Source organism: Harpia harpyja, chromosome 12 (assembly GCF_026419915.1).
Source record: "Harpia harpyja isolate bHarHar1 chromosome 12, bHarHar1 primary haplotype, whole genome shotgun sequence".
Classification (NCBI taxonomy): domain Eukaryota; kingdom Metazoa; phylum Chordata; class Aves; order Accipitriformes; family Accipitridae; genus Harpia; species Harpia harpyja.
In genome coordinates, this window is record NC_068951.1 from 3,302,501 (window position 1) to 3,329,167 (window position 26,667).

The following is a 26,667-nucleotide window of genomic DNA, read 5'->3' on the forward strand; positions in this document are numbered from 1 at the left end:
TGTTCCCTTTGATCTTTTGTCCTCATATTCTTAGCTGCCCTCAGTGTGCGTCCTTTAGTTATGGGAGGCAGAAACCCATCCTGATAAAGTTCTAGTATTTATTGGGCCATCAGCTGTAGTCAGTTAGTGTTTGAAACTGGTGAATAGTTTTTTTAGTATATAAAGCATACCGTTGAGCCATCTGTTGGACATGGTAAATGTCTGACAGTTTCCATACATCCACCCCAAGCTCCAAATACTCAGATTAAATGTATAATTGTCCTCAGTGTGTTACAGTGTATAGAGATCTCCAGAGTACAGTCATAGATAATTATTTATTCACAAAATAGTTTTTTTTTTTTCTTCTCTTTCTTTTCATTTGCTGGGTTGTTGGTTTGGGTTTTTTAATATTTTTTTTTTAAATATTTTGGATATCTTTATGTACTTGTGTTTATTTTGTGGTGAATTTTGTTGTTAAAATCAGGTTTTCCTTATTTAGCTAAGGTTGTTTTGGGGTTTTTTTTAGACCGAATTTTGTAACTGTGGCATATGTGTTACACTTGGAAGTATACATGGGCTCAATAGCACTAATATTTGGCTGTATTTTGACTAGCATCAGCCTCAGAGAGGAGTTAAGTGAGTATAAATAAAGCTACTGTTCATAGGTCAGGTCATACGTTTCATAAAACCATGGTCCATATAAACTTTGTCACATCTTAACAAGATGCATGCGCGACTGCTTCTGCGAGAGAGCTGCAGTGAAGTAGAAATCTATACAATTAGCATGGAGAAGGTAGGAATGCTGAGAGAAATGCGGATGGACTGAATCAGGAGTGACTGTTAAGTTCAGCGTGGTTCCACTGAGCTCTCTGGTCCTGTAATATGAAAACCTAAAAAGCATAATATTAGTGTTGCATGGTATCTATTCTCATATTTAAAAAATAAAATCTGAGAAGTCGTTCATATTTTTTTATCGCTGTTCACGTAAATAGCATAATTGTGCAATGGCTATACAGGTCTCTATATGGCTTTGCGTGCACGGGAATGTAAGAGTTGCATTCCTAAATTTAAGTATATCCATGAATATACGTTTCCTCCATGCAGATGTGTGCCTGCTTTCCTAACATTTGTGCCCTTGGAGTTTTTAAAACAAATCCAACACAGCTTGAACGTGTTGAGTTCTTCAGTGTGTAATTACAGAATGACATTGTTTTGGAAGGCGGAAAAACCTTCTGTTACTCTGAAAGATGGCATTACTTAAAGCGAAGAAACTTAAACCCAAGGTGAAATTGTGTCTACCTCATTTGTATGCATATAATAAACAACTATGCAATTAGATAGGTGTTATAAATAGGATGTGGTGGAGATGCTTAGGCTACTCAGGTTTCCTAGATTTTATAGCAAGTACCCGACCGAGATTTGCTGCTCTCTAATTTTGCCGTTTGGGCTAACCAGCTGACGCCTAGTTGAAAAGAGTTATGTTCCTACAAGGCCACAGAAGCCTTAGTATTCAGTCTCCGTCTCCTTCGGATTGCGGAGAACTCTGTGTACCATCAGCAACTTCAATCCCACCCTTTAGGCCAACCCTCATCTATCAAACCCAGGCTGAGAGAGAGCGAGAGGAAGCTCCCAGATAAACATACAGCAGCGCCTAAACTCCTAATCACTCTGGGCTTCCGCTTCCAGGCCCTATAATTAGAAGTCCTTCTTTTGCTTGTATTCCCAGTTGACGCAAATGCTTTTTGTGGCTTGGCACCTCATTTAGGGCGTGGGCTTAGTTTATGGCCAGGCCAGAGTCTGGTTTAGTCTTCTGATACTGCATAAATAGCTCTTAACCCACAGTCTACATCTGTACTAGTTTTTCCTTTTATGCATATATTCTCTGTATTTTTTAACGTCTCTATCCTCAGAGAAGCTTATTGTTTCCCAAACAGAATGCATGAAAAATAGGAAGCTGTAAATTAGGGCAAATGCATCTGTCAGGTAAAACAAAGCTTCGGTAATTTTTTTTCCATGTAGGATACCTGTTCCTTTTAAACTGGATTTTAATCATCTCTGTGGATTTGAAAAGCCACACAGTAAAACAGTCATTAATTTAACCTAGCTGCGCCCCTCATATTACGGATAAGCAAAATCAGAATTTTTGCAGAGAGACACATACTAAGTAATATCTGCTTTACACACAAATTTCCACTGGGTTCTGTGTATGCAAGACTTTGAATTGATTTCAGATGTTATCTGTTAAACAGGGATTAATGCCAGTTTGAAAAATAAGCAGGAAATCCTTGAGAATTATTCACTTTTCATCTATGATTATTCATACATAAAGTACATCATAAGAGAAAACATATTTGGACTGAACTTATGACAGCTTTAACCCATATTTCCGTCTAAACAACTTTTTGGGAAAACCGTCACAAGGTCTTTTAGAAAGCTGAATTGAAGTTTCCTGCACTTGAAAGTGAAAGTGAGGTAATGACCAAGATTCAAGTTCATGTTTCTCTACTGGGATTAGGTATTTCTGCTGGGGTGTTGCAGCGGTGCAGCAGCCTTTTGTTGCAGGGAGATGGAGAGAAACGAAATGGCTGAGCTGTAATAATTGAAAACTGTGATTCTTCAATGTGAAGTAATTGGAGCTGGAAAATACCACACCAAAACCCAAGTTAAATGTTCTAAAACATCAGTGATTTATTGTTTGAATAACAGTAGTAAGAAAGATATTTCAAAATGCTGTTTTATAAATACACTTTCTTTCACATCTGTGGTGTTGTGCTTGGGACCTCTGTGTTGATACAAGTTCTGCAAGTATATATTTGTATTTCAAATGCAAATGTGAGTATGAAAGGTCCTCCTTTAACTTACTGAAAAATAGTCGCTAATGTAAGCGAAGGGCCTGTTTTCCCTCGGCTTTCATCTCATAAAATGCAGTTATTCCAAACAGTGACAGAGAGCAGGATTTTAGATTAGGCATGCAAAATTGCCAAATCAGATACCACCCATCTTTCTATTTTTAAGCCAATTCCTTTCCACCCACAAATGTATTATCTTTCACCTCTGTACTCCCTCAAGTTAGCAAAACCAGAAAAAAAACCCAGACCAAAAAACACTAAACCCAAAAACCCGCAAGGCAATGCACATTAATATGGAACCAAGAATGCTGCACATCATATGGAACTGATCAGACCTGCAGATAGGCAAGCATATTTCACTGCTTCATTTGTTCAGATACGGTGTATGTCATCAAAAGAACAAACAGGTAGCACCGTATGCTTTATGGATTTGTGCGACATACGTTGTAGTGTATGGTCCCCAAGTGAGCTCTCTAGCAGCGCCCTGCTTGGGTTAAGTAGAGATTACAGATTTGGGAAAAAATCTTTGTGAGGAGAAGGGCGAAATTATATCATGTCTGCATACTGTGGGGTTTATTGCACTGTCCGCAGACACCTGCGTTTCCAGCCAATATTGGAAACGAGATACTGGTTAGCTAAACAACCGGTAGATTTGATGGACAACACAGTATGGTAATTCCTGTGTTTTCACTGGCTCATGATTATTACGCAGCTTTCTGTCTCCAGCTTCCAGACAGATTTTTGGCTCGTTTAAAGTTTTTTTTACGATCTTCATTGCACTGTGCCATGTGATGGGATACACATGAAGAATGCTGTGCTCAGATCTCTGGGTGCACTCAGCTCTGTGTATGTATTTATAAAACACTTCTAGTACTTTGGGGGAAGAAAAAAAACCCTAGGTTTGCTGAAGCCGTCTGTTCACTGTTGAGAGAAGCCTTATGTATTCATCTCTTCCAGCTTCTCCTTCTCCAAAGGTCCTTTCCATCTGGAATAAGAGAGAGCTCAAAAGGACCAAAAGCACACTCAACTTCTATATAAAGCTATCTAATGCATGAGGAGGGGCAAACATGGGAATATAGAAAATAAATCCTTACTGCGTTGAATTAGATCTCTTGGACTATCCTCACTCCAGTAATAGTGGCAGCCTAATTCTAGCACACAAACCCCTCTTTGCTTCCAGGTTTCTCCACTGGAAATGCTATATATTACTGAGGACCGCACACTTCACTAGAAGGGAAGTGTATTTTGTGATGTTTCAGAACAGAATTAATGCAAATTGTGTGCATAATCCCACACTAAAGACTTGGCTGACTTGCACTTGAGCAACTTTAGCTGTATTTCCTATCAACACAGTCACTACAAATCAAGGAAATTGCCAGTTAAGCCAACATTAACATCCAGACCAACCTCAACTCACATGCTTTACCGCCCAAACATAATACCCAAATGCACTCACGGATTTCTTAGCTCCATAACAAACTCTCTTTCATTTCTAACACTCGGAATCAGAGTAACAGCCTGTAACAGTAAAGTATGTCTACTGGAGGGAATCTTGCTGAGGTCAGATTTAAGATTTTGCATTTGTGTGATTTTGAGGAAATGGATGTGTGCAGCGTGGGTGGCCTCGCTCTGTCCAAGCCCTACCAGCACCAGTGGTCAAGCTGGGAAGGAAACTTGTAGGCGATTTTTGTCTCTAAATGCAGTTTGGATTTCTCTCCAATTTTTTACCTTACTGCTGGTGGGCCTCATAGTGTTGAAAGTATTTGTTTACCTTCACAAAATCCTTATTTCTTAAGAGTTACGGTCAAGAGAAACCGAGGCATACGCCTGTTCGTGCTCACACAAAGTCTGCGATGATGCTGTATTATCCTGTTTGGAGGCTTCAGGATGGTGCTGTTCCTCCTGTGAGCCCAGACACGTGCTCGCAAACCTGCTTCGGCCTCGGAGGAGGAGGCACTGCGGCGTGACGTTGGGCCCAGAAGGTCGAGGCTTTGGCAGCTGAAATTTTTCTATTTGAGCTGAAGAGAAGGGGGATTCTAGGATTGCCAAGGAGGGAAGACACTCAGGATAGCCACCTAGTGATGTTGTAATGGTGGTTCAGTAGAAGAGTTAATTAATCTTTACTAAGAGAATGTTCCTCTGCTGCTCAGTACACAAGAGGGTTTTTTTTTTTTCCCAGTTTAATTCTAAAATTTGAAGTGGTATACTGGGACTTCAATGCTAATGTGTGAGAGCTTTCAAACTTGAACTGCTTATATTTGTTCGGCAGCAGTGAGCAGAAGAGGGAAAGATGAATCATGGAGCCATGTGTAAATAAACTGAGAAAGTGAACAGTCTTTTATGACAGAAATGCGGTAATCATTTGTCCTTTGAATAGGTGTCATGTAAAATGGGGAGACCTAAGTCCCCTTCCTGAAGGACAAAAGGTTTCAATTATGATTTCTGTGGAGAATCAACACAACAGAGCTACGTGGAAATTCCTGGTTTTCCTTAATAGATGGGTACCTTGAAAATTGTTTAGAAGGCACTTCAACGTAGCTATTAAACTGCTAAAATAATTTTGTACTTGACATTAATTAAATGTCAGAGGATTACTTCAGGTGATAACTTCTTAAATTTCATTAATAAGCATGGCAATATGGACATTTTTATACAGAAAAATAAATATGAAGTTTGTTTACTGTAGTCCTACGTTCTGCCATGATGCCGTACTTCTAGGTACAAAAATACCTTTTTTTTTTTTTTTTATAAAAACTTAAATTTGTATGGCAAATTGACTTCAAACATGTTTGTAAATGTTTAAAAACTGGGTTATGGACTGACACATAGTGGGAGAAAAAAGTAAATAGCATATATAAGTTACTGTGATTCTGCTGATCTTCTAATTTAATCATTTCAGTACATCCATCAGTGACCTGTTTTCAATGAAGTTAGTACCTAATTTAATATTTCACTTGAAAGCTCTCAACTTTGATTTGCTGCCTTTCAAGCAATAAATCAGGCAGTTTCTTCCATATACATTTATAAGAAAGATGCTTCTTCAGGATTGTTTTTGGTATGGGTTGTTTTGGCTGGGTTTTGATAATGTCTCTTCTTCTAAAAAATATTAGTGTGGAAACATCAATCTTTTTTATGCTGGCTCTTTCCCAGTGAAGAGCATTTTGGGGTTTCACTCTAACATTCATCACTTCAGTGCTTCATATTGGTCACACGAGTTCTCAGCTTTAGTTAGAATGTTCCCAGATTTTTCAGTTGGCTTTTATAGATTTGTATTGTAATACTTAAGTAATAATACTGTTAATATGATTTCAGTTGAAGTTCTGATTCATTTTTATGAAATGAATCCCTTTCAATTCAGTAATTTTCTGCAACTGTCTTCTTTTGTTTCCAGAGAACAAAATGTAAACCACGCTAGCTTTTTTAGATAGACGTTCTTAAGCCTCTTCTTTTGCAGTGATTAATCTCTTGTGCTTTTGTGTTTCTTTTTTCTTTTTCTTTTTTTTACCCAGGGATGTTGCTGGTTACTACTGACACATTAGGCCATGATTTCCATGTTTTTCAAATACTGACACATCCTTGGTCATCATCACAAAGTGCCGTCCATCATTTGTATACACTTCACAGGGGAGAGACTGAAGCCAAAGTAAGTTAAACTATTTGCTGAAGAATAATCCCCAGACACCTTATACATTTTGTGTATGTTGGCACTTTAATGTTTGTTTCAGCACACAAAGAGCCTTTCTTATGTTATAGCCACAGAAAGGATAAGAGCACAGCGTTTAACCTGGACAATAATAAATTCTTGCCCTTTACAATGAGGTGCTGTCAGATTTATTCAGATATGACCCTACCTCCAAAGAGCCCAGATTATTAGCTGTGTTTGTACTTAACCTTTTCTCATGTAACATGTTAAACATTTGTCTCGTGCCCGTGAAGCAACTGTCAGGGTTTGCCTGACTTTGGTGGTAAAAGCCAAAGACAGACAATTAAAGAGTTGAAAGGAAGAGTTAATCAAGAGACTGCGATTAACTTTTATCTACACTTTAGCAAAGTGGGGGAACCTGTTGGAGACTATAGTGATGTATATTTAACTTCCCAGTTTAGAAATCCCGCTCTTAGAGATGGAAGACTAAATTAGGCTATTAGCATAGGGTGAAGAAGTCTGAAATTATAATACAAAAAATGCTCAGTAAACTGATTTACTGCTAAAGTGGAAAAAAGTGAGAGAGATCATTTTTGCTAGCATCACTGTTAGAATCAGTGCAGCGTGTTATGCTTGAATCCTTCACTGCGATGCTTTTAGGCATCAGGAGAGCCTCACCTTTGTAGCATTGAGTAACTGTTGAAGAACCTGTTTTAAATACATAAATAAAAATGTCACCACAGGGTAAGAAATGAGTATTGCACTTGCTGATGCAATTACACAGTGAAAGCACAGACTTGTGACAGTCTGGCAGATGTAAACTAGTGTGACAGGGAGAAGCCTCAGGCACTGTGATTATGACCCTGACACTGGAAGCTTGAATTATTGTGGTACCGTGATTACAGCTCCTTCAAACAATTTTTTTTTCCCTTTGAGTTGTGCAGTTTCCCTCAAGTTTTTTGCCTTACCTTTGTAACAAGTAGAATCTGAAAGCTTTATTTAATGTAGTAGTGGTTGACAATGTTTTAGTCCCTGTGAATTTAAATTACTGGTAGTTTAAATATTCTAAAGGTTTGCTGCTACTGTTCTGGAAGAGTGTAACTACTGTTACAGGCAATAGTTTACTATAGGAAAGAATAACCAATCTGGAAAGTGAGAGGAAATTAGGAAAAACTGTCCATATGGGATAATATATATAGTACTTACAAGTAATTTTTGTAAATGATATAAAGGGCATTGAGATCTGTGTGTATACATACACATCTATTTGAGCATGTACTATAATGTGTTTAATGTTTTAGAGTTATTTTTGTCCTACTTTCATACAAAAAAAAATGGGAAATATCCTATAATCAATATTGAAGACCAAAGCTCAGGACTCTGGTCACTAGCAACAAAGATGTTCTGCTGTTTTTTACAGCTGATAAATTTGTTTTTAAGGCATACATCGGAAACCAAACATAACATGTTTTAGAGAATAAACCTTTATTGATACACACTTTTGGGGATATAGTATTAGCTTCTCTGTGAAAGCATTGCATTAAAATTCTCAGAAACAACATAGTAAAGTTTTTTCCTAGCTTGCCACAGTTTTCATTTGGGAAGTGAACAGTATAGCTTTTGGAATAGTATAAAATAGAGAAAAATCTAACCAGTCTGAGGCGTATTGGAGGATTTCACAACTCCCTTGATAATTAAACTATCCAGCAACAATATCACATTGGTACCTGTGATTCTCTATACACCTCTGTCATTTAAAATATTTACATAATATGATGGATGGTTTTACTTTTTCTTTTGGAATAACAGTACTTGTAGTTGTTTAGTGAGAAGATTAGTATGTGGTGTTATTCTTTTGTTCCATAGATTTCAGGTATGAGTAGCATTAGACAAGAATTTTGGAGACTGTTCAATTTAAAATTCTCAATGCAGATATTCTGAGACACATGCTGGAAGCCTCTGTACCTCCTTTCTTGGTTAGAATAGTATTTATACATTTGCAGCCAGACTTTTTTCTTTCCCTCCTGCCCCGGTTTAAAGCTAACTGTGAATCAAGGCCAATGGTCTTAAAGGTCACCTTCTGTACTGGAGCTATAAAAAGTTCTAATTTGTGTTGATGGACATGAGTGATTATCAGTGTCAAAATTTGTTTAGCTAGTACCCATTATAAATTGTTTAAACATCACCATTATGCCCTTGTTATATGTGGTATTTTAACGTCCACACTGAAATCAGCTCCTTTCGTATGTGAGATTCTGGCCAATAGTGTGCATCACCATACATTTTGCAAATACGTGGGAATCCCTCTCTCACAGTCTGCTACGTGCTTTTTCTTTTCTTGCTTTTTGATCAATAAACGTCTTTCTTGCAAATACTACTGATATTATAAGACCATTTAGTTCATGGACAAAAACTGGGACATTGGTAACATTTATAAAAGTTTCATGTACTTGTCTGAATGTGTCTAAGCTGCTGGACACACAGAAGTTCCCTGTATGGGATCACTGCTTCTGCACAAATTGACTGTACATGGAGTACACTGTAAGACCAATTTTTCCAAGAAGTGTTGGATCCGAAGACCAATTTTTCCAAGAGGTGTTGGATCCGCATTGTATGCTTTGTGTAATACATGGCATACCAATTTTGCTCTGGGAGCAGAAATTTGGGAACCGTATATATTGGTGTTCCAAATATTGACAGGTATATTTGGTGTTATAGATTGTTGGAATTCTAATTTCACCCAGTTTAGAATATCAGCCCTGGAGGGCAGACCAATAGCTTGGTATTCCTCATCTGTCTCCTAAGAGAAGGTGACAGTAAGTCCCCTCTGACATTCATATAGAGAAGCATCTTAAGTGGATTAAGTTGCATGTTTAATGTATATTAAAGAAAAAGAAGCAAGTGTTGTGATTTAATAATGTTGTTTTCTGATCGATTTACTGCAATCAAGCAGTGTCTGTAAGTCACCCACATGTCTTTCTGTTGAGTCAGATGTATTAGCTGTACGGTTACTTTGACTTAATAAAACTAAAGAATATATGCTCCATCATGCATTAATTTTTCTAAATTCCAGACAAATTCTGGTTTGGTTTGGGGTTGAGAAATTTCAGTCTGAAAGACCGTTCCTACCTTTTCCTGACCATTTTTTGAAATACACAGACTGGTTGGAAGGAGATCTAAAAAGGGGTTTTGTCTCCTTTCATGGATATCAGTATCTTGTCCTTAGCCAAAGCGGGATTTGTGCTAAGCATTTGCAATGACTTGGCTGCTCCACCCAGACAGTGTCACTGAAATCATACCATTAATGAATAGGATAAAGTAGAGACTTTCCACTTTGATGTTTAGGGAAAAAAAAAAAGAAAATGGATTTTAATACAGAATGTTGTGTTTGCATTAACAGTCTATCCTGATAGCTACGCTTATGCTGTTTGTTATTTTCTGCTCAATGGAGGAGAAAGGGATGACACTGTTACAAGTTCCTCCACAGGAGAAGCCTTCCCTGTACTGCAATGTTGCTCACAGCAGATTGTGCTGGTATTCAATATATATTCAATACATGATCATATGCACTTTCTGAGCAACTGACAGTCATTTTTCCCTGGAGCGGTGTCCAAAGGCACCTGCTAGCCATCTTCCAGGTTTTTTTGTTAGTGATCTTCTTTTTAGGGCTTGTCTGCCCTGCCAGTCTGCTTCGTGTTGGCTTCATGATGCTGAGGGAGATTTAGGTACTGTGCTTGGTTAAGGTAGGGTTTTTGAGCTCGTGTTCCCCTGGACACAGTTAAGGGTAAGTAATAGTATTCTCCCTGACCGTTCACAGCCAGTCTTCATAACATGGTTTTCCTTTTCTCTTTCTGCATGCTTTGAACAATGAAACAGAGTGTTATTGAGTTTTAAAGTGTTGTTACTGCAAATCTATGTTGTATTTGCTGACTTTGCGCAGCAAATACAGGAAGAAGCCTTATCTGCTGAATAAAACATTGAGTCAGGACTGTGAAGATCACTCAGTTCCTAACAAAGCCAGTGACTTTTTTGTGTGACCTGGATGAAGATGGCGTAAGATGGAAAGTGGACCTCTGTCTCATAAGGGAATTGTGAGGACAATGGCCATGAAAGAATGTGAAGTGCTCAGATATGTTATTGGTTCAAGTGATGTGTGTCCCAAGGTCACAACATTCAAAGTTATTTTTCTGCAAACGCAGACAGAAGCCACTGTTTCAGTTACATTGAATTAATATCTTTTAGTCTTTAAGTGCCACTTATGCTTTAGAATTATTTTTCTTTTTTACTTTAGGGAACAAAAAACAGCATGTTTGATGCGCTGTGTTACATCGTGAAAGTTCATTGCAAGCGCTGGTTGTATTTAACCTTACCAGAGAGGGAACCGAAGCTCTCGGAGAACCCATGCTTGCACAATTCAGCTGTAAAGGGAAAAAATGTGCATGTGTATGTGGTGCACATTTTGGTTAAGGATACATTTTCTTGTCCTACAGCTCTTACATTGATAAGTCAACACTTCACTCATGTTTTTATTGAAGAGCATTTTGGAAGGTTTTTAGTAAAGGTATAGCATGTTCTGAACTGAGGAAGCTCATTTACTTGCAGATGAAAGTTAGGCTGTCACCTGATGATCCTTTCTCTTTGATCTGAAATTGTAAACAGAAAAAAAAATCCCTGAAAACAGTATTATCTCAACCTAGAACAAATAAACGTAATGATAGCATCAGTGGGCTGGTGGCCAGGGTCCTCTGTAATCTTTTACGCTGTCAGGCTTTTGTTATTCTGACTCGCAAACTGCTGTTACAACTGACTTCAGTCAGCATAGGTAAACAGAGGGAATGATAAAAACATTCCAGCATGGGCTGCCACAGAACATGTGCAATTTTACACTTTTCTGGGGAATGCATGAATGTTTTTGTGACGTGATTGCATAGAGACCGTTCAAGGTTGTGTCACGTACCGTGTCCAGGTAGTGAAACATTGGTATAGTTTACAAACATTTGATGTAAACCTTTGTGGTTAATAGAAATTTCTTCCTACCTTTTGACATACTTATGTAGTTGCAGTTATTGAAGTAGTCTGTGGAAGAGAGACTTTCTTATTTCTAGGAAAGAATCTTGGACAGTCTTGAAATAATAAAGATTGATTTAGGGAAGTTGATCAGTCTTTGGTGAAAGCAGACAATAAGAAACTGCTGCAATTAGAAGTAGCTTAACTATCTTGAGGAGACAGAGCTCTAAGCAGAGTGGCATTTGCAATTGCAGTTATTAATAGAGAGCAGCTACTCTGGCTGAAGGGACCCTACATGAATGTCTCACTGTGCCCAGATTCTGCCATTGTTTTTATACGAAACTGAAATCAGTTTTGATGACTTGGGGAGACAGAGTTGAGTCTGTGTGGGTCTGATAAATCATATTGTGTAGTCTGTGATTTTATTATTTTTTCATTTGTGTTTGTTGCTACATCATTTCCTTAATTTTCTCAACCAAGAAAATTCAAGTACAGACCAGTATTCTAATTTATTTTGACCCTTGCCTCAATACTGCTGCTCTTTCTCATTGTTTAATGATATGGGTTTTTTATTTCTGCCATCTCCCTGCACGGCATAATTAAATACTTAAGTTATGTCCTTCAAATAGTGGTGTGTGTTTTCTCTGTGACATTGCATAATGCGCATGAAACTGGGTTAAGTTCCTATTGCAGTAATGCTAGTCATGCTTTATTGTTGTTTCACTTCACTGTTGAAGTTTAATTTAATGCCATGAAATGCGCAAGAATATACATATTGTACCTGGTGTAACTTACCACAGCAGAAAAAGGGGCACGAGGGGAAAAGAAAGAGCACTAGGAAGATCAAAATGTGTTTTAATATTTGTTTCTTGTAATTACTATGAAAATATGTGGTTCAGTGTCGTGACCTTTGTTTTCTAACTATTGCATTATGCGCATGCATCAGGAGTGGATTTGCATAGGGAGGTACTGTGATAGCCCAGCATAGCTCCTTCTGCTGTGTAAGTGATAGTCTACATTTAAGCATTGTGCAGCAAGCCAGTACAATATTAACTTCTAGAAGCCCTGAAATATGGAGGCTGGGTGTGGGCTGTCAGCCATTCACAGGAGCAGTGGTAAACAAGGTCACTGCCTGTCCCATGGGATTGCTTGTGTAATCAGCCATTCCTCTGACTATCCCACTTTAATCAGCTGCTTTTAAAATAAGTTTTCTACGTGCTGCTCTTACTTCTGCTTTGTTTTCTTTCAGTTATGGCTTGAATTATTTTTTTAATTTATTTTGTGAATATATTCTAATTAACATTGTGTTTAAATTTGGAGAAGCTGTGGGAAAAAGGAAAAAATGATAGCAAAAACTTATGTAGATTTACAATATATAAAATAGGTAAATGTATGTCAGCTTTGAAGCCTTAAGTTCAGATAATTCCACCCAGATTTTCAGAATATCAGAAATAATTTTTTGATCTGGACAATCTTGAAAGCTGATCTTCAGTAGAGCTGTTGACACATGACATGTCCTTGTAGGAGTCCGTATGTTAAATTACCCTACTGTTTCACTCAGGACAGACTCCGAACATGGCAGGTAAATTTTCATTCAGTTTTCTGGAGGTTTTTACATCATAGCATTTGAAACACAGGGAAATAGGATAGTGGAAGTTAAAAGGAAGCATAGGAGAAGAGTAATTGAAGGCAAACGGGAGAAGACAGCGTAAGACTGACAAGAAGTTACGGAGGTTAGATGCGAGTACTTCGATCGAAAGGGTTGCAAGAAAGAAATGGGGAAGGTGAGAGAAATGACAAAGCTAAAGGAAGCTACACAGTGGAGGACTCATTGTGTAGTACAAGTATATTAAAAGATTTCTTTCCTTGCACCTGTTAGGAAAACCATTCTCAAGACTGTTATTTCCTTTCCATAGAGGTACTGGATGATTTCTTTCCAAGTCATGCTAAAGCGTACCGGAATATCTGAAACACTGTTTAATTGTCTCTGTTATATTGTCCATGATTCTGAAAATAGTATTGATAATTTTGTGAGGGTACAGAATTCTTTTTTCAACAAAGTTATCATACTAATATGGAGAAGAGTCAGCAGTAGACGGTAATATAAGAGGTGCAGCATGTCTGGGCAGCCAGAACCCCTTTTGGGTTTGACAGATGCTGATTAGGATTCGTGGAGCAAGCTGAAGAGTTTATAAAATACGGACAAAACTTCTGCAGACCTCCTGTAAAACAGGAGTCACAGAATACCTGGTTTAGACCTGGGCAAATTAGAGGATGTGCACTGTTTTATCCTTATAACGTTCTGTGGTTGTCTTAAGTGCATTCCTTTGGGCCAGAAGAGGCTTTGGTGTTTCTCATGAGGACCTTGGAGTATCTAGGGATTTCATTGAGACTTTTGGTTATGCAAGATATGTAGCTGGAAGCTTAAGGAACCAAACGGCTTGCAAACTAGGAGGAAGAAATGGTAGTAAAGCTAGGAGAAAGCACCGGTGTTCCCACAGAAGTATTTAGTATTGCAATTTAAAATATCTTAAGGGTTCCCAAGTGAAAAAAAACCTCAGGTCTGTAATTCCCTTTACTGGCCCAGACAGAAGAGGATAGATAAAATTTTGAAATACAAACTTGAGTGTTAAATCTGATATCGACCTTGAGCTATAGAATAAACTTTGCATCGTGAGAGATCTAGTGTACTTTGTACTTTATTAACATATATCTGTAAACACTATGGGGTCTTGATTGATCTTTGGTATCTAAACATTACATCATAATTAACAACAAATCCAGAAATATATTATAAATACATGAAATAATAGTACATTAACCTAAAGGACAGCAATAAATTGCAACGCTTAGCATAAACTTGAAAACCACTAATGGGCCACTGTGCAGTTTGTTTATACTATAAGAAGTCAAGAACTCTGTGTAATGTACAGTAACAGTGTGGTGGAGAACAGCAAGTCTGACGTGATAATTTTTTTTTTTTTCACGGACACACACAGCTGATTTTTTTAAGTCCTTTCTGATACTGCCGTGAATGAGCATTCTCCTTTCAGCCTGGTCCAGTGCTTTCTTCCAGGTCTACTGGAAAGTTACGGACTCCTTTGCATTGCACAGATGGATTTGTGCTGTTTTGATATGAACGTATTTAATTCATGCCCTTGTATGACAGTGGAAATATTCTCTGAATTACCTCCTAGAACTGTCTGAGGTACTGCGACTCATTGTTTGTCTGTGAAGGACCAATGAGGCCATTTTTGAGACTGGTAGGAGATAGGTGGAATTACTGCATGTGTAACGGTAGCTTCCAAAATACTTTTTGTTGCTGTCGAGTAGGGTTTCGTAGCTGTATTCCTATAAATCTTACTTCATTTCACACTTATCTGTCAACACTCTTTTTTTCCTTGTTATTACGAAGTCATAAAAACCTGTTTGTTCTCTGCCTCTGTGGTTTCAGCTGTATTTTAAGCAGTCATGACCATGATACCCACTCTCCAACTGTAGGGAGTGTTTGTGATCGTAATTTTAAAGAGAACATTTTGGATTACGTTGTTCCAAACTTTCTTCCTGAAGGTCAGGAGTACTTTTTTCTGTGTAATGTTTACATTGAGAAAAAACATCCTGTAATGATTGTTTCCCAGTTTCTTGGCTTTGTGTTGTCATATGCCAGGGCTGTTGTGTGTGTTTTTAAAACAACATAATCCTAAGGATGCGTACTGAAAACTGAGTATTAATATAGAAACATATACATTTCCGTTACGCAGTACAGTGAGATACAATTTTTTTTTCTCTGTCATCTCATAGAAACGTCCTCTAAAAATGCTCTGCCAAATAAAATGAGAGGGTATGTGGGAGGTGTGAGTGGAAGCAGTGATTTAAAGAGTTTGGCTGTGAAATCAGCTGAAGTGCAGGAGGGAAGAGATTGAAGAGGCGCAAGCGGTCTTAGTCCGTCCTGTAAATATGGCTCAAAGGTGTCAGTTCGCAGGGAGGCTTGTGAAGTCCCTTCCAGATAGCTGTGGTTTCAGGGGAGAACACTCTTCTGCAAGGAGCATGAAACTACAGAGCAAGACAGAAAAAACTTGGGCTGGAGGTATAGAGTGAGTGAGCAGAGTGGCAAAGAGGAAGGAAGAGAAAAGCTGTTTTCTTGAGGCTGGGGCAGATAGACAGTTTTAGAGATCAGGAGGGGAATTTAAAGCTGGATCTAAAATGAATACCAAATATTTGGAAAACAGTGATGTTTTCAGAGGGGTCACATCTAACGACAAACATGGCCCTTCTTCACGTTACTGAAAATTAGAAAACAGGGCCTTTGATAGGATTGGAAATATGTTCCAACAGTCTTAATGGTTTTACTATATTGGTGATCTCTCTGTTGTTACTGAGAATGGCAATTTGTATACAGTTCTTACCTTTAATTTTGACTGGTAGAAATTGCCTCTTTGAACAGCCAGTATTTAAATACTCTTAGTGCCATAGTTTTTCTCTTGACTCCATGGCTGTGGGGTTTCTTTTTTTGGCTCTTGTTAATCCCTGTGGGGTCTCTAATCCTTTTTGAGCAATCTATTAAGGTGAAACACTTTGCAGGCTAACTAGGAGCTCTAAGTGCTGGGACTTTATGTCAGTAATACCAGAATCGCTGAAAGTGCAAAACCTGTCGGATTTTGGGGAGATTGTTTAGCTGTATCATTAGCAGATCATTTGGGTATGTCACCATAATTGAAAAGAGCAGGTGTGTAGTGCTGTTTTTTAGTTTATCTATGTAATGTTGATGAAGCATTTTGTGTCGTGACAGTCTGTCAGCCAAATATCTTGTCACAAGTCACAAGACTTAAATCCTTTTTTTATCTCAAAGGCTTCAGGGCTCAGTTGGAAACTTGCACTTTGATGAATACTTGCTGCTTTTGTCTGGAATAGCTGGAGTGCATTTCTGGAATATTTGTCAAGATTTTATCAGTGTTTACTCCAATTTGAGTACCTAGTGTATTGTAAAACTGGCTTCAGTGAAATCTTAAAGAATTTTATTTAGTTTATGCTGTTTAATAATATAATGAAAACTAATCCTTCGTCTACATGTTTGTTTGCCGTGTTAAATCCCACTTGCATACGTGGTTCTTTTTAGTCAGCTTTTACCTTTAAAAACATTTTTGGAAGAATTGTTTTAGGGGTTTTTTTCTATGATAAATCATTTTAACCTAGACTACTTGTTTTCTTGAGTTGTCTGCCAGTACAGGGTTGGAAACAAACTTTAATCTCTCTTTTAAAGCATTCCTTCAGGAACAAGAATTTGCTTTCCATCAAAGCGTTGTGTAAAGCACACTTAAAAGAGAATTAAATCCTTCTGGACTTCATATCTGAGATCTATGCAAGGAGTAGCTACAGTAGAAAATATTTAACTATTTTTATATTTGCTTCGAGACTGACCTTTTAAGCTAAAATAAGACTTGTGTTTCTCAAGTGGTGATTAAGTACCCATATGCGTAAGAAGAAATCTAACTGGGGTCTTCCCTGGGACTTTAATAGCTGATTAATAAAGATTGTTTTGTGTAAAATGGAATGGGTTTATACAGAGAAATGGCCAAAGTTGTTCAGTTTCTTCTTGACAAAATTTTAAATCCAAAAAAGAGCATAGGTCCAGGGATACCTGGGTGAATGGTGGTTCTACTGGGGGATACGCTGGTAGTAGCAGGATTAGAGACCATGATAGAGAGCTTTTGAAAATACTGGCCACTGATTTTTGGTTTGTTAAGTTATGTAGGACATGGTATTTCTGTTGACTCAAAATACAGTTTTGAGTGCCAGTATTTGTCAAAATCAGGCCCAGTGGTGAGATCTCTCTTCTTCTCATCCCTCCCTTTTCCCCTTTTTGGGTAATCTCTAAAAATTAAAGTAAACAAGCAAATAACAAAACATGTAATTGAAATGGTTTCCCAACTCTTTTTAGAACTAAATTCTATTTGAAAATTACACCAAGCTCTTGTGGCTTTCTGTAGTACTTTGCAGCATGGGTTGTTTTCATAAATTCAGGCCTGATGAAAAGAAAAATCTCAGAATATTTTGAAAAGTACGCAAAGTTTAGAACTGGGTATTATACTGCAGCTTATATTTATAATGTATACTGAATATGTACTGAATACTAAGTTCATTGGTATATATGCAAAAATTCAAGTTATTGCCTAAACTTAGGGGATTTTATTTACATTTCCAATTAAGATTTGTGTTTGTTTAGAACATGATGGTCTATTTCCTTTGTTAGATGTGTGCACATTGGTGACTATGTTCCCATTTCGCTCCTCTGTTTTCTAGGTACAGGATATCTCCTTCAGCCATGACTGTCGTTGGGTTGTGGTCAGCACGCTTCGTGGCACTTCCCATGTTTTTCCTATCAATCCTTATGGTGGCCAGCCCTGTGTCCGAACACACATGTCACCCCGGGTGGTAAATCGCATGAGCAGGTTCCAAAAGAGTGCGGGGTTGGAAGAGATCGAGCAAGAGCTGACGTCTAAACAAGGAGGACGCTGTAGCCCTGTTCCAGGCCTGTCAAGCAGCCCATCTGGCTCACCGCTCCATGGTAAATCCCTTTTTTTTTTTTTTTTTTTTTTCTTCTTTTCCTCCCCCTTACATTGTCAAGAAACCTTTCCCCTTGAGTCATTGATGCCCATGTCCTCTAAGATGTCTCAGTACCTGCTGTGTAGCTGCCTGACTCAAAAAGATTTGGTTCCTAAATACATTTGGAGATGCTGGCCTAGACATCATAGAATGATATAGAATGGTTTGGGTCGGAAGGGACTTAAAGATCATCTAGTTCCAAGTTTTCTGCCACGGGCAGGGACACCTTCCACTAGACCAGGTTGCTCAAAGCCCCATCCAACCTGACCTTGAACACTCCCAGGAAAGGGGGCATCCACAACATCGCTGGGCAACCTGTTCCAGTGCCTCACCACCCTCACAGTGAAGAACTTCTTCCTCGCATCTAATCTAAATCTACCCTGTATCAGTTTAAAGCCATTACCCCTTGTCCTATCGCTGCATGCCCCTGTAAAAAGTCCCTCTCCAGCTTCATAGTTTCGGTAGTATTTGCTAACAGCCTGAAAAACAGAAACACTGATTTTACTGGAGATTGAAAGAATTGATTTGCTGCGTTCTATTTGCCCATGTAGTTTGTGCCACTAAAAAATGAGTCTCCTAAAATAAGGTGCTGCAGGTATTATGCAAAAATATGTAACGTATGCAGATATTATAGGGATGAGCCCAGGTATAAATACTTCAGAAAGATAGTTCTAGTTTTGCAACTTCCTTAAGTAAACCATGCTATCACAGATGTGTTAATAATTTCCACTCTAAACTGAAAGTTTGGGGGTCTTTAGGTTTCAAGTTTTGTTTCCATCTAGCACACGATCAGTAATCTGGTCTATATTCAAACACAGTTACCTAAAATTCTCATTGCTTATTGGCCTCGATGATCAAGAAGCATATCTGTATATCCACAATGAATACTATTTGGGGAGAAATGTGGAAACTAGGCAATGTGAAGTCGATGGCATAGATTTTTGTCCACTTTTGTGTGTGTGTGTGTGTGTGTGTGTGTGAGAGCAATGTGACAAATAATGTACAAAGGAAAAAAAAACACCTTTAAGAATTGATCTCTACATCCTATTCCTGCGGTGGACATGCTTTGGAGAAACTAAAAGGACATGAAGGGGAGCCTCTAAAAAGAGGTTCCAAAATCATTGACCCAGCTCCTTCAGTTTCGTGTTTGCCATTCTTTTTGCCCTTCTCTTTCATGAGGTCTGTATTAGAAGCTGCTTTGTTTGGATTCAGAATTTGCTGCATCCTTACCCCTCCTTCCTGTTAAGAGTAAGTCACAGCTTCCATTGAAGTGAAAGTTTAAATAGCAGTTTGGTACAGGTAGCCACCCTTTTCCAGTCTGAGTATGAAAAATGGCAAGGAAGAGTCCCACTTCCCTAATTACGAGTAGGATTAGAAGTGCTTGTGAAAGCCCAACTAGGTGCTGTCATAGTCAACATCTTTGCTGCTGTAGAGAGAACCTTTGTGGGATTTCTGAATCGAACATTTTTATGACTTGTTGATTATTACGGGAACCAGAGTTGTCTCAGAAGAAGCCTCTGTATTTTCTCCTTTCTTTGGGCTTTTCTAAACAAAGTTTTCTGCATAGCTGTTCTGGAGCCATGCTCCTCTGCCCGGAGCCACTGGAAGGCACCCAAAATGTGATCTGTAGTTTCCTCCTCCTTGGAGACATTTCTGTATCTACCATTTTACTTTCTCGCTTATTGTTGTACAGCAGCTCAGCATGTCAGGCTTGAAATAGGCTGGAGAGTGCTGTAGAGGTTTACGATGGCACATCCAATCCCTTTTAACTGTTGACATCACATAGAGGAGAGGAAGGAACTATCAATTTGTGTAGCTTTCATCTAACCAATTCTGTTTTCTGTCAAGAGAAATTGCAGTTAGTTGTCGCCTTTACAGTACTTTTAGGTACATTTAAAGTTTTGAATAGATGTGATTTTTTTTTTTTTTTTCTTTACGAAGAAACAGCAGTTTCATTTGCTCTAGGATCCTCAGTGGTGGACAGATTTTCTAGGTAGAAGCATGGATGAGCTGCTGAGAGAAGGAGCAGCATTTATCAGAGTGTCTCAAGAGTTTTAAGGTTTCAGTTTTCAAATGTCTGTCTTGAAATACAAGAAACAAATCGGATTTTTTTTTTAAGAGCTTTGTGCAGTCATAATTGCTTGACAATTAGCTCTGTTTAAACAATTAGCTCCATTTGAAGGCTGCACATGGGCGCTGAGAATTAGTGTGGGAAGGTAACGTCGCTTTCCGGAGAACTTCATGCAGTTTGTGCTTATCACTTTCTCACAGTGTAGAAGGGCTTGAAATTGGACACATGCTAAGACTGTGTGTTGGTAACTTGCAAACCTTCATATGAAATTTTTCCATGAGAAATTTGTGAGGATTGTATGGAGGAGTTAGCAGAGTTGTCTGAAAAAAATCTTAGGAAAAAAGATAAAATAGTTTGGGTTTAAATAATCCATTTGGTAAAATACTGTAATGTTTTTAGTAATATTATTGCTGCTTTTTCATTTCAGTAATCTTTCATTTTACCTGGCTGAAGGCAGGCAGGATATTGAATCATACTATATGCCTTTTATAAAAAGCCATTTATCGTCAACTTGGAAAAAAAACCCCCGAAGTTCACAGTGACTTTCAGTGGAGGGATTTTGTGTGCGTGTGTGGCAGCTGGATTAGCCAGAGACCGGTGATTGTTTTAATTTGTGAGCTAGGATGTGTTTACTCAGATTGTAGCAGCTCCTTATCATATTATAATGTTAAATTATTGTTGTTTGGAGGAGTTAGGGCAGTCTGGTGACAGAAGTGTAGACTAGTACTCAGAACAGAAAAGAGCAGTTCTGGGTTTAGTTCTTAGCTTTAATTTTAGCTCACCCTGTGACCCTTGGTAAATTTTATTCAGCTGATTTTGTCTATCAGCTTTCTACTGTGTAACAAGAATAACAATCTCTGTGTTCCCTGTGTGTGGAATTACTTGAATTTTGTAGTTTTCTTCAAGAAGAATAACTGTTACTTTCCTCAATCACCCCTCTAAACGCAGCTGATTATATTGGAAATAAAACCAAAGACCATGTCCTGGAGAGCACCATTACACTGGGACAAAATGTTGATTAAGTGACAGTTTCAGAGAAGATTGTGATAAACTGGTTTTATCTCTGGAGGATTTTTTTGTGTGGAGTTGTGTCATCGTGATTTTCCTCTTAAGTCCTTTGCAATCTAGAAAAGTTTCAGTAAACCTTAAATTGGAAAAACTGCTGTTAATCCTTCTGCTAATATTTCTTTCGTATTACAAGAGCACTGCTACAACCTTAGGCCAAAAGACCAGACTTCTGTGAGTGAAGTGCTTGCTTGTTATCTTCTTTTTTGATTAGCAATTGTAACCTATTGATGTTAACTTGTGATTAGCTTTTGTTCTTGTAAATATTTTCAGAGTTCAGGCTTTGCAACATTTTTCTCACTTGTTCTTTAACTCCCAGTTTCAAAATGAAACTGTTTGCTATGTATATAGTAGCAAGGCAATCTATTTACAATTTTGTTCAGAGTACCCTAGGAACTGTTTACCCACACAGTGTAAGCCTTCACTGGGGGTGGGGATGATTTAATTTCCAAATGAATCATAGTTTGGCTTTGTTCTTTTTAGCAGAGTGAAGTAAACTGTTAAATAGAGGATGATAAAGAGATATTTCCTTTGCACCTTTTATAGCTAACACAGATTTTGTTTGGGTTATTCTGTCTGTTAATCCAGCGAGGTTATATTTTTGTCATTCCGTTGGATTGCCAGAGCGCGTTGTCAGTAATATCTGAGTTAGGTTGGGATCCTTTTATGGGCTTTTGCTATTATAAGACTATTACGACATCAGTTGGTTGTGGGGCTGGACATTAGGGTAGAATATGGCCTTATGTGACCTTTTTTTTTGTATAAAAAGGGGTTTATGCTGTTTACCTGTCTCACAGGTACACTGTGTGGATTAACAGACAAGTAGTTAGAACTACGTCCATGATCATGCAAACGTATCCCCTTTTATGTTCAGGACACCCATATGTGAACAGCAAGGAGCATTTAGCTGTAAAAATGTAATGCTTTACTTGGAAGATTGAAAGCTCTATATAACTCTTATTATTTTTATTCTGCAAATTAAAATTCACAGTGTGTTATCACTACTTCTTGCACCACCAGTAAGTTAAAGTCTCTCTAGCTCTACTCGGAGGTTTTTTCTGTTGTTGACTGCAGGAATTTCCAGTATCAGAACTAACAATAATACAGTAAGTTAAGCAGACATTGGACCTATAGCTACACATCCACATCTACTAAAAGCATTCAATAATAATATGATACTCTCTGAATTTGTCTTGTCATTTTGTTGGGGATTGAAGTATTTTATTTGGATGGCTGTTAGTTTTGCCAAAAGACCATTCATAATATACAGTGGTTCTGTTTCAGATTTAATACCGATGCTGAAATGGAGTACATAAATTTAGAATTATGAAAAAACATGTTGTTCTGTATATATTGCGTTCAGAATTGTATTTAGCTCTTTATAAAATACTTTAGTTTAGCACATGTTTCATTGCAAAATTGTTTTTAATTTTAAAAATCAAAAAGTTTTTCTCTCCCTTTTCCTTCATTTGTTACGATTGAACATGATTAAGATCCAAGCATAAGACTAGAAGTTTGATAAACATGCACGCTGAGATGCTTTAAATATTTTCACGTTACTTTTCACTATTTCCCAGAGTGAAACTCCTTTTACTAGAAGAATTCTTATGGGAAAGCAGAGTTGAAAGGACTGACATCATCAGCCCTTCCTGAAAAACAGATTGGTTTCCTTTAAGTAACACTCACTTAAGAAACCACCTATTTAGAGAGAGGCAGACAAAAATAGTTTCAAAGAAAATTAACTGTATAATAACTTAGAGCACTGGAGGGGCAGTTCCTTTCCAAACTTTAACTCGAGAGCTGGCACTGTAAACACCGGTTGAAAACAGTTGTTTGAAAAGCCTCTATTAAGCTTTAATTTTTCTCTTTGTAAACTGTAGCTTCTCTCGGCAGAACACAGTTTTTATAAATGCATAGAAACAACAAAGCAAGCTGCAGAATAGGCCTGAGCGGTGGGTTGGTGTTGGTTTTTTTTTTTTAATGTACTTTTAATGTTCCTGTTTGTTTAAACATTGCACTCTTCCACAGCACCACGCTTGGCTCTTTTTTTATTTAAACGTACTTTCAAATAATTTCTTTTCCAGCTTCGTCTAGAAGTCTAAATTTGTCCACAAATCCTTTTTTTTCCACCTCATCCGTCTTCCCCCTGAGTGGTGGTGAAAGGCCCTGCCGCCTCTGCCCGCCGCGGCTGGCCCTCGGCGGGCCTGCAGGGGGCGCCCTCCTCCCGGCCATCCGGCGGTTGGCGGCGCGCGGGGAGCCCGCCTCGCCCTCCTGCTCGCCTCGGCGGCTGTGGGGAGCGGGCCTCGGCGTGTGGGCTCCCCGCTCGGTCACTTTTTAGAGAGATTATTTCGTTTGGGAGGGTTTGCGTCGCGGTTAGACGTCGCTGCTCTCGTACCGGTTGGCTCCCAACCGACTCTTAAGGGTGCTCCTGCTTATGTCGTGGCGGACGTAAAACACTCGCCAGATAGCGGTCGTAAGAATAGACCTTCTCCTTTATTAATGCAGGTAGAATTTACATTGCAGTCGCCGAGCTACTCCTGTAAACCGTCCACATTCACTGGGCCATGGGCTGCCTGAAACGCATAGCGATTCTCTTGGTTTCACACACTCATTTGAAGTTTCTCTTGACGTTTTTAAGAAAATTGGAAAAAAAATTAATTTACCGGGTGGGAATTTTCTGCTAACGACTTTTAGAGACCATTACTTCCTTCTGGAAGGGTCCCAGGGTTACACGGAGCCTCTTGGCTATGGAAGTGCACGCAGAAGTCCCCTGGAGCCCAGCAGTTACAGCAGCCCCCAGATTACACGTGTAGAGCAGGGGAGAAGAGGTATGAACAGCTGACTGTAAGCACCAATTTGGGTACTGGCCAGGAGCTTACTGGTTGTAAATGAGCTGTGTTTTTAGCTGCCCCCCCCCCCGCCCCCCCCCCCCCCCCCTTTTTTTTTTTCTTTATAATGGATAGAGAATCACTGGAGTGAAAGAAGTGGGTGGTATATTTTGGATGGTTTCTGAAGTGGAAGGAAAAGATCCATTCCCTTCAGATAAGTAGGGAAGTAGACTGATAAATTCTGTCACAAGGGAAGTTCGTGTCTGTACATAAAGTGTTTTAGAAGTGAGCTTTTGTAAACAGTGTAGATGTGAGACTGGGGCAAATGTATGTTTGCCTTTATATTTGAAAAAGGAGTTGCAAGTATTCCAGATAAATTGAAAATTGAAGGAGACTGACATCAGAAGGGAATTGCAGTTCTTGAGGTATGAAGTGTAAAAATATATGACTGAGTGATTTAGCACAGCAAATGCCGTAGCAGTGGTCAAAGCAAACTGTTTCAGAAAGATTGTGGGTAGACAGGCAGAGGGGAAGTAATAGGTAGTGCACAGGAGACCGCGATGTCAAAGATGGATCGCGAGGTAAAAGGAAGGTGGAAGGCAGAGGGGAGTTGGATTACCACAGACGTGAGCGTCCCACTGAAGTTTTCCTGTCAAGATGCATGATTTCAGTCTTGGTAACATCAAACTGAAGAAAATTTCTATAGGGTCAAGTGTTGATGTGTCAGAGGCATGTACTGAGGGAGTCCAAGGAGAAATGGTAACTTGATTTTTAAGTGTTTTTCTGAAAATGACTTAAAATGACATTTTGGGTTTCTATTGTTATTTCAGTTGTTCCCCCAATTACTTCCTCTTAATTTACAGTAAAATGATGTTTTTCCATCTGCATATCTCACCAGTTAACCAGGTATATAAAAGACAAGGTGGTGTATTTCCTTCTCATACATGGTGAGTAATGAAGACATCCTGCAGATTATGCATCGCTTTTGATAGGGGTTTGCAGTTCTTGCCAATTGGAAATTGATAAATAGCAGTATCAGTGATGCACAAGAAGGAATGTGCTCCACTGCTTTATGGCTTCTCAGTGTGCTTTATGTGTCTGTGCAGAGGACTAGATACGCTTGTATACAGTTTTAAGGAGAGATGAGTGTGATCAGCAAAAAAGCAGTCACTAAGACCGAGCTTCAAAATAACAGGCCAGCTGAAAAGAGCTGGTCACTGAAGGAGTAACACAGGAAAGGTCTTCTGAACGGTGTTCATGTCCAAAGCACAAAAGGGGAAAGACTGGGATTAGGTCAGGAGAAGAGAGGTCTAGTACAGGGGAGACTGTGTGATCCAGAAATTTGTTGGCGGGTCAAGGAATGTAAGTGGCTTGAGGGAGCTGTGATCGGCGAAATGACAGAAAGTAGCTTTGCTCACCTGATACAAGCCTGTACTAGGTTTGATCAGAAGGTGAGAAAGCAGAATCTAGAGTTTTTCAAGAGACCATATCAGCTAAAGGAGGACGTTTAAGTATTGAGGGTGTTGTATGACAAGTAAGGTTTGGCATGAAGGAAGGTGAAAGCATGTGAAGCTCTGTGTTAGTAGCCAGCAAGGGAAAGGAATGGGACAAGAGCTGGTGGGAACAATCGTTTTATCTGATGGACCTGCTGAGTTCAAGCCCAAACACCTTCTGCCAGGATATTCTGGGGCACAGCCGCTGCCACTGTTGAGAGGGAATCCAGGGCTGATCCCTTGTGCCTGCAGTCTGAATCAGATTCCCTGTGTATATGATTGGTGATTGATTATGCAGTAAGTGGGTCCTGCCCTTGTTGTCTTTTTTCAGTTTATTATTCTTAAGTAAGGTATTTAAATCAGCTGTGCATTTTTGGTAGTCTGAAAAATGTAAACACTTTATGGAAAGAAACGTAAGCATTAAGATTGGAAATAAAATATACTTGTATCTTTTAAAAGGTTTATCTTTACTCTTAAATATGCTGATTGGGCTTATTGTTTTTGCTTAGTCTTTGTGGGCTGTTAAAATCAGTTGCTTTTTCCCATCTCAAGGAAATGCATCTTTGACACTTCTCATGACCTGAGTCACGATGCTGTCACAGAGCCAGAAAACATCCTTAACGGTCATGGGTAAAAGAGCAGAGCTGCCGAGGGTGTGTGGTGGGTGGAAGAGGGAGAGAGATTGCTATGGTTTACTTCAGTTCCTATTCTATGGGTGTTTCAGACAAGCCATTTATTATAATTATCCATGGATATTATTATCAAGTTCTCATATGCAGTGGTTCTCAAGGCACTTTTTTTTCCACATAACTTGGGATAAATATTGTGTATTCAACCTGGATTGAATTCAGATGCTAAAATATTTGTGCTAATTGTTGCAGCTAGAGCAAGGGAAAATGAGGCATAGGTAAAAAGGGGGGGGGGGGGAGCCACAAATGCATTAACATGTGGTTTATCATCAGTACTCAATTCTAATAAGCTAAGCCCTTTGGGTAAGGGGCTGCTATTAAACTTTCCCTGCCTCCTCACTGAACACAGCTGCACACAGAGGTGTCCTTCAGAAATTCCCAGACCAGTCATTTTGCAGTTTCTAAGACAAGCTGACCAGTTTTTCTGACTGTGTTGTCCC

The 26,667-nt window shown here is 38.8% G+C and overlaps 1 protein-coding gene across 12 annotated transcripts in view; it reads left to right on the forward strand.

Moving 5' to 3' along the window:
• BCAS3 (BCAS3 microtubule associated cell migration factor) overlaps positions 1 to 26,667 on the forward strand; it is a 374,723-nt gene that overhangs the window by 104,519 nt on the left and 243,537 nt on the right. For all 12 annotated transcript variants that reach the window (XM_052803641.1, XM_052803648.1, XM_052803647.1 and 9 more), the window contains exons 14-15: positions 6,338 to 6,471; positions 17,779 to 18,043. In XM_052803641.1, coding sequence (XP_052659601.1) covers positions 6,338 to 6,471; positions 17,779 to 18,043 — 399 coding nt within the window. The remainder of the gene's footprint in view (positions 1 to 6,337; positions 6,472 to 17,778; positions 18,044 to 26,667) is intronic.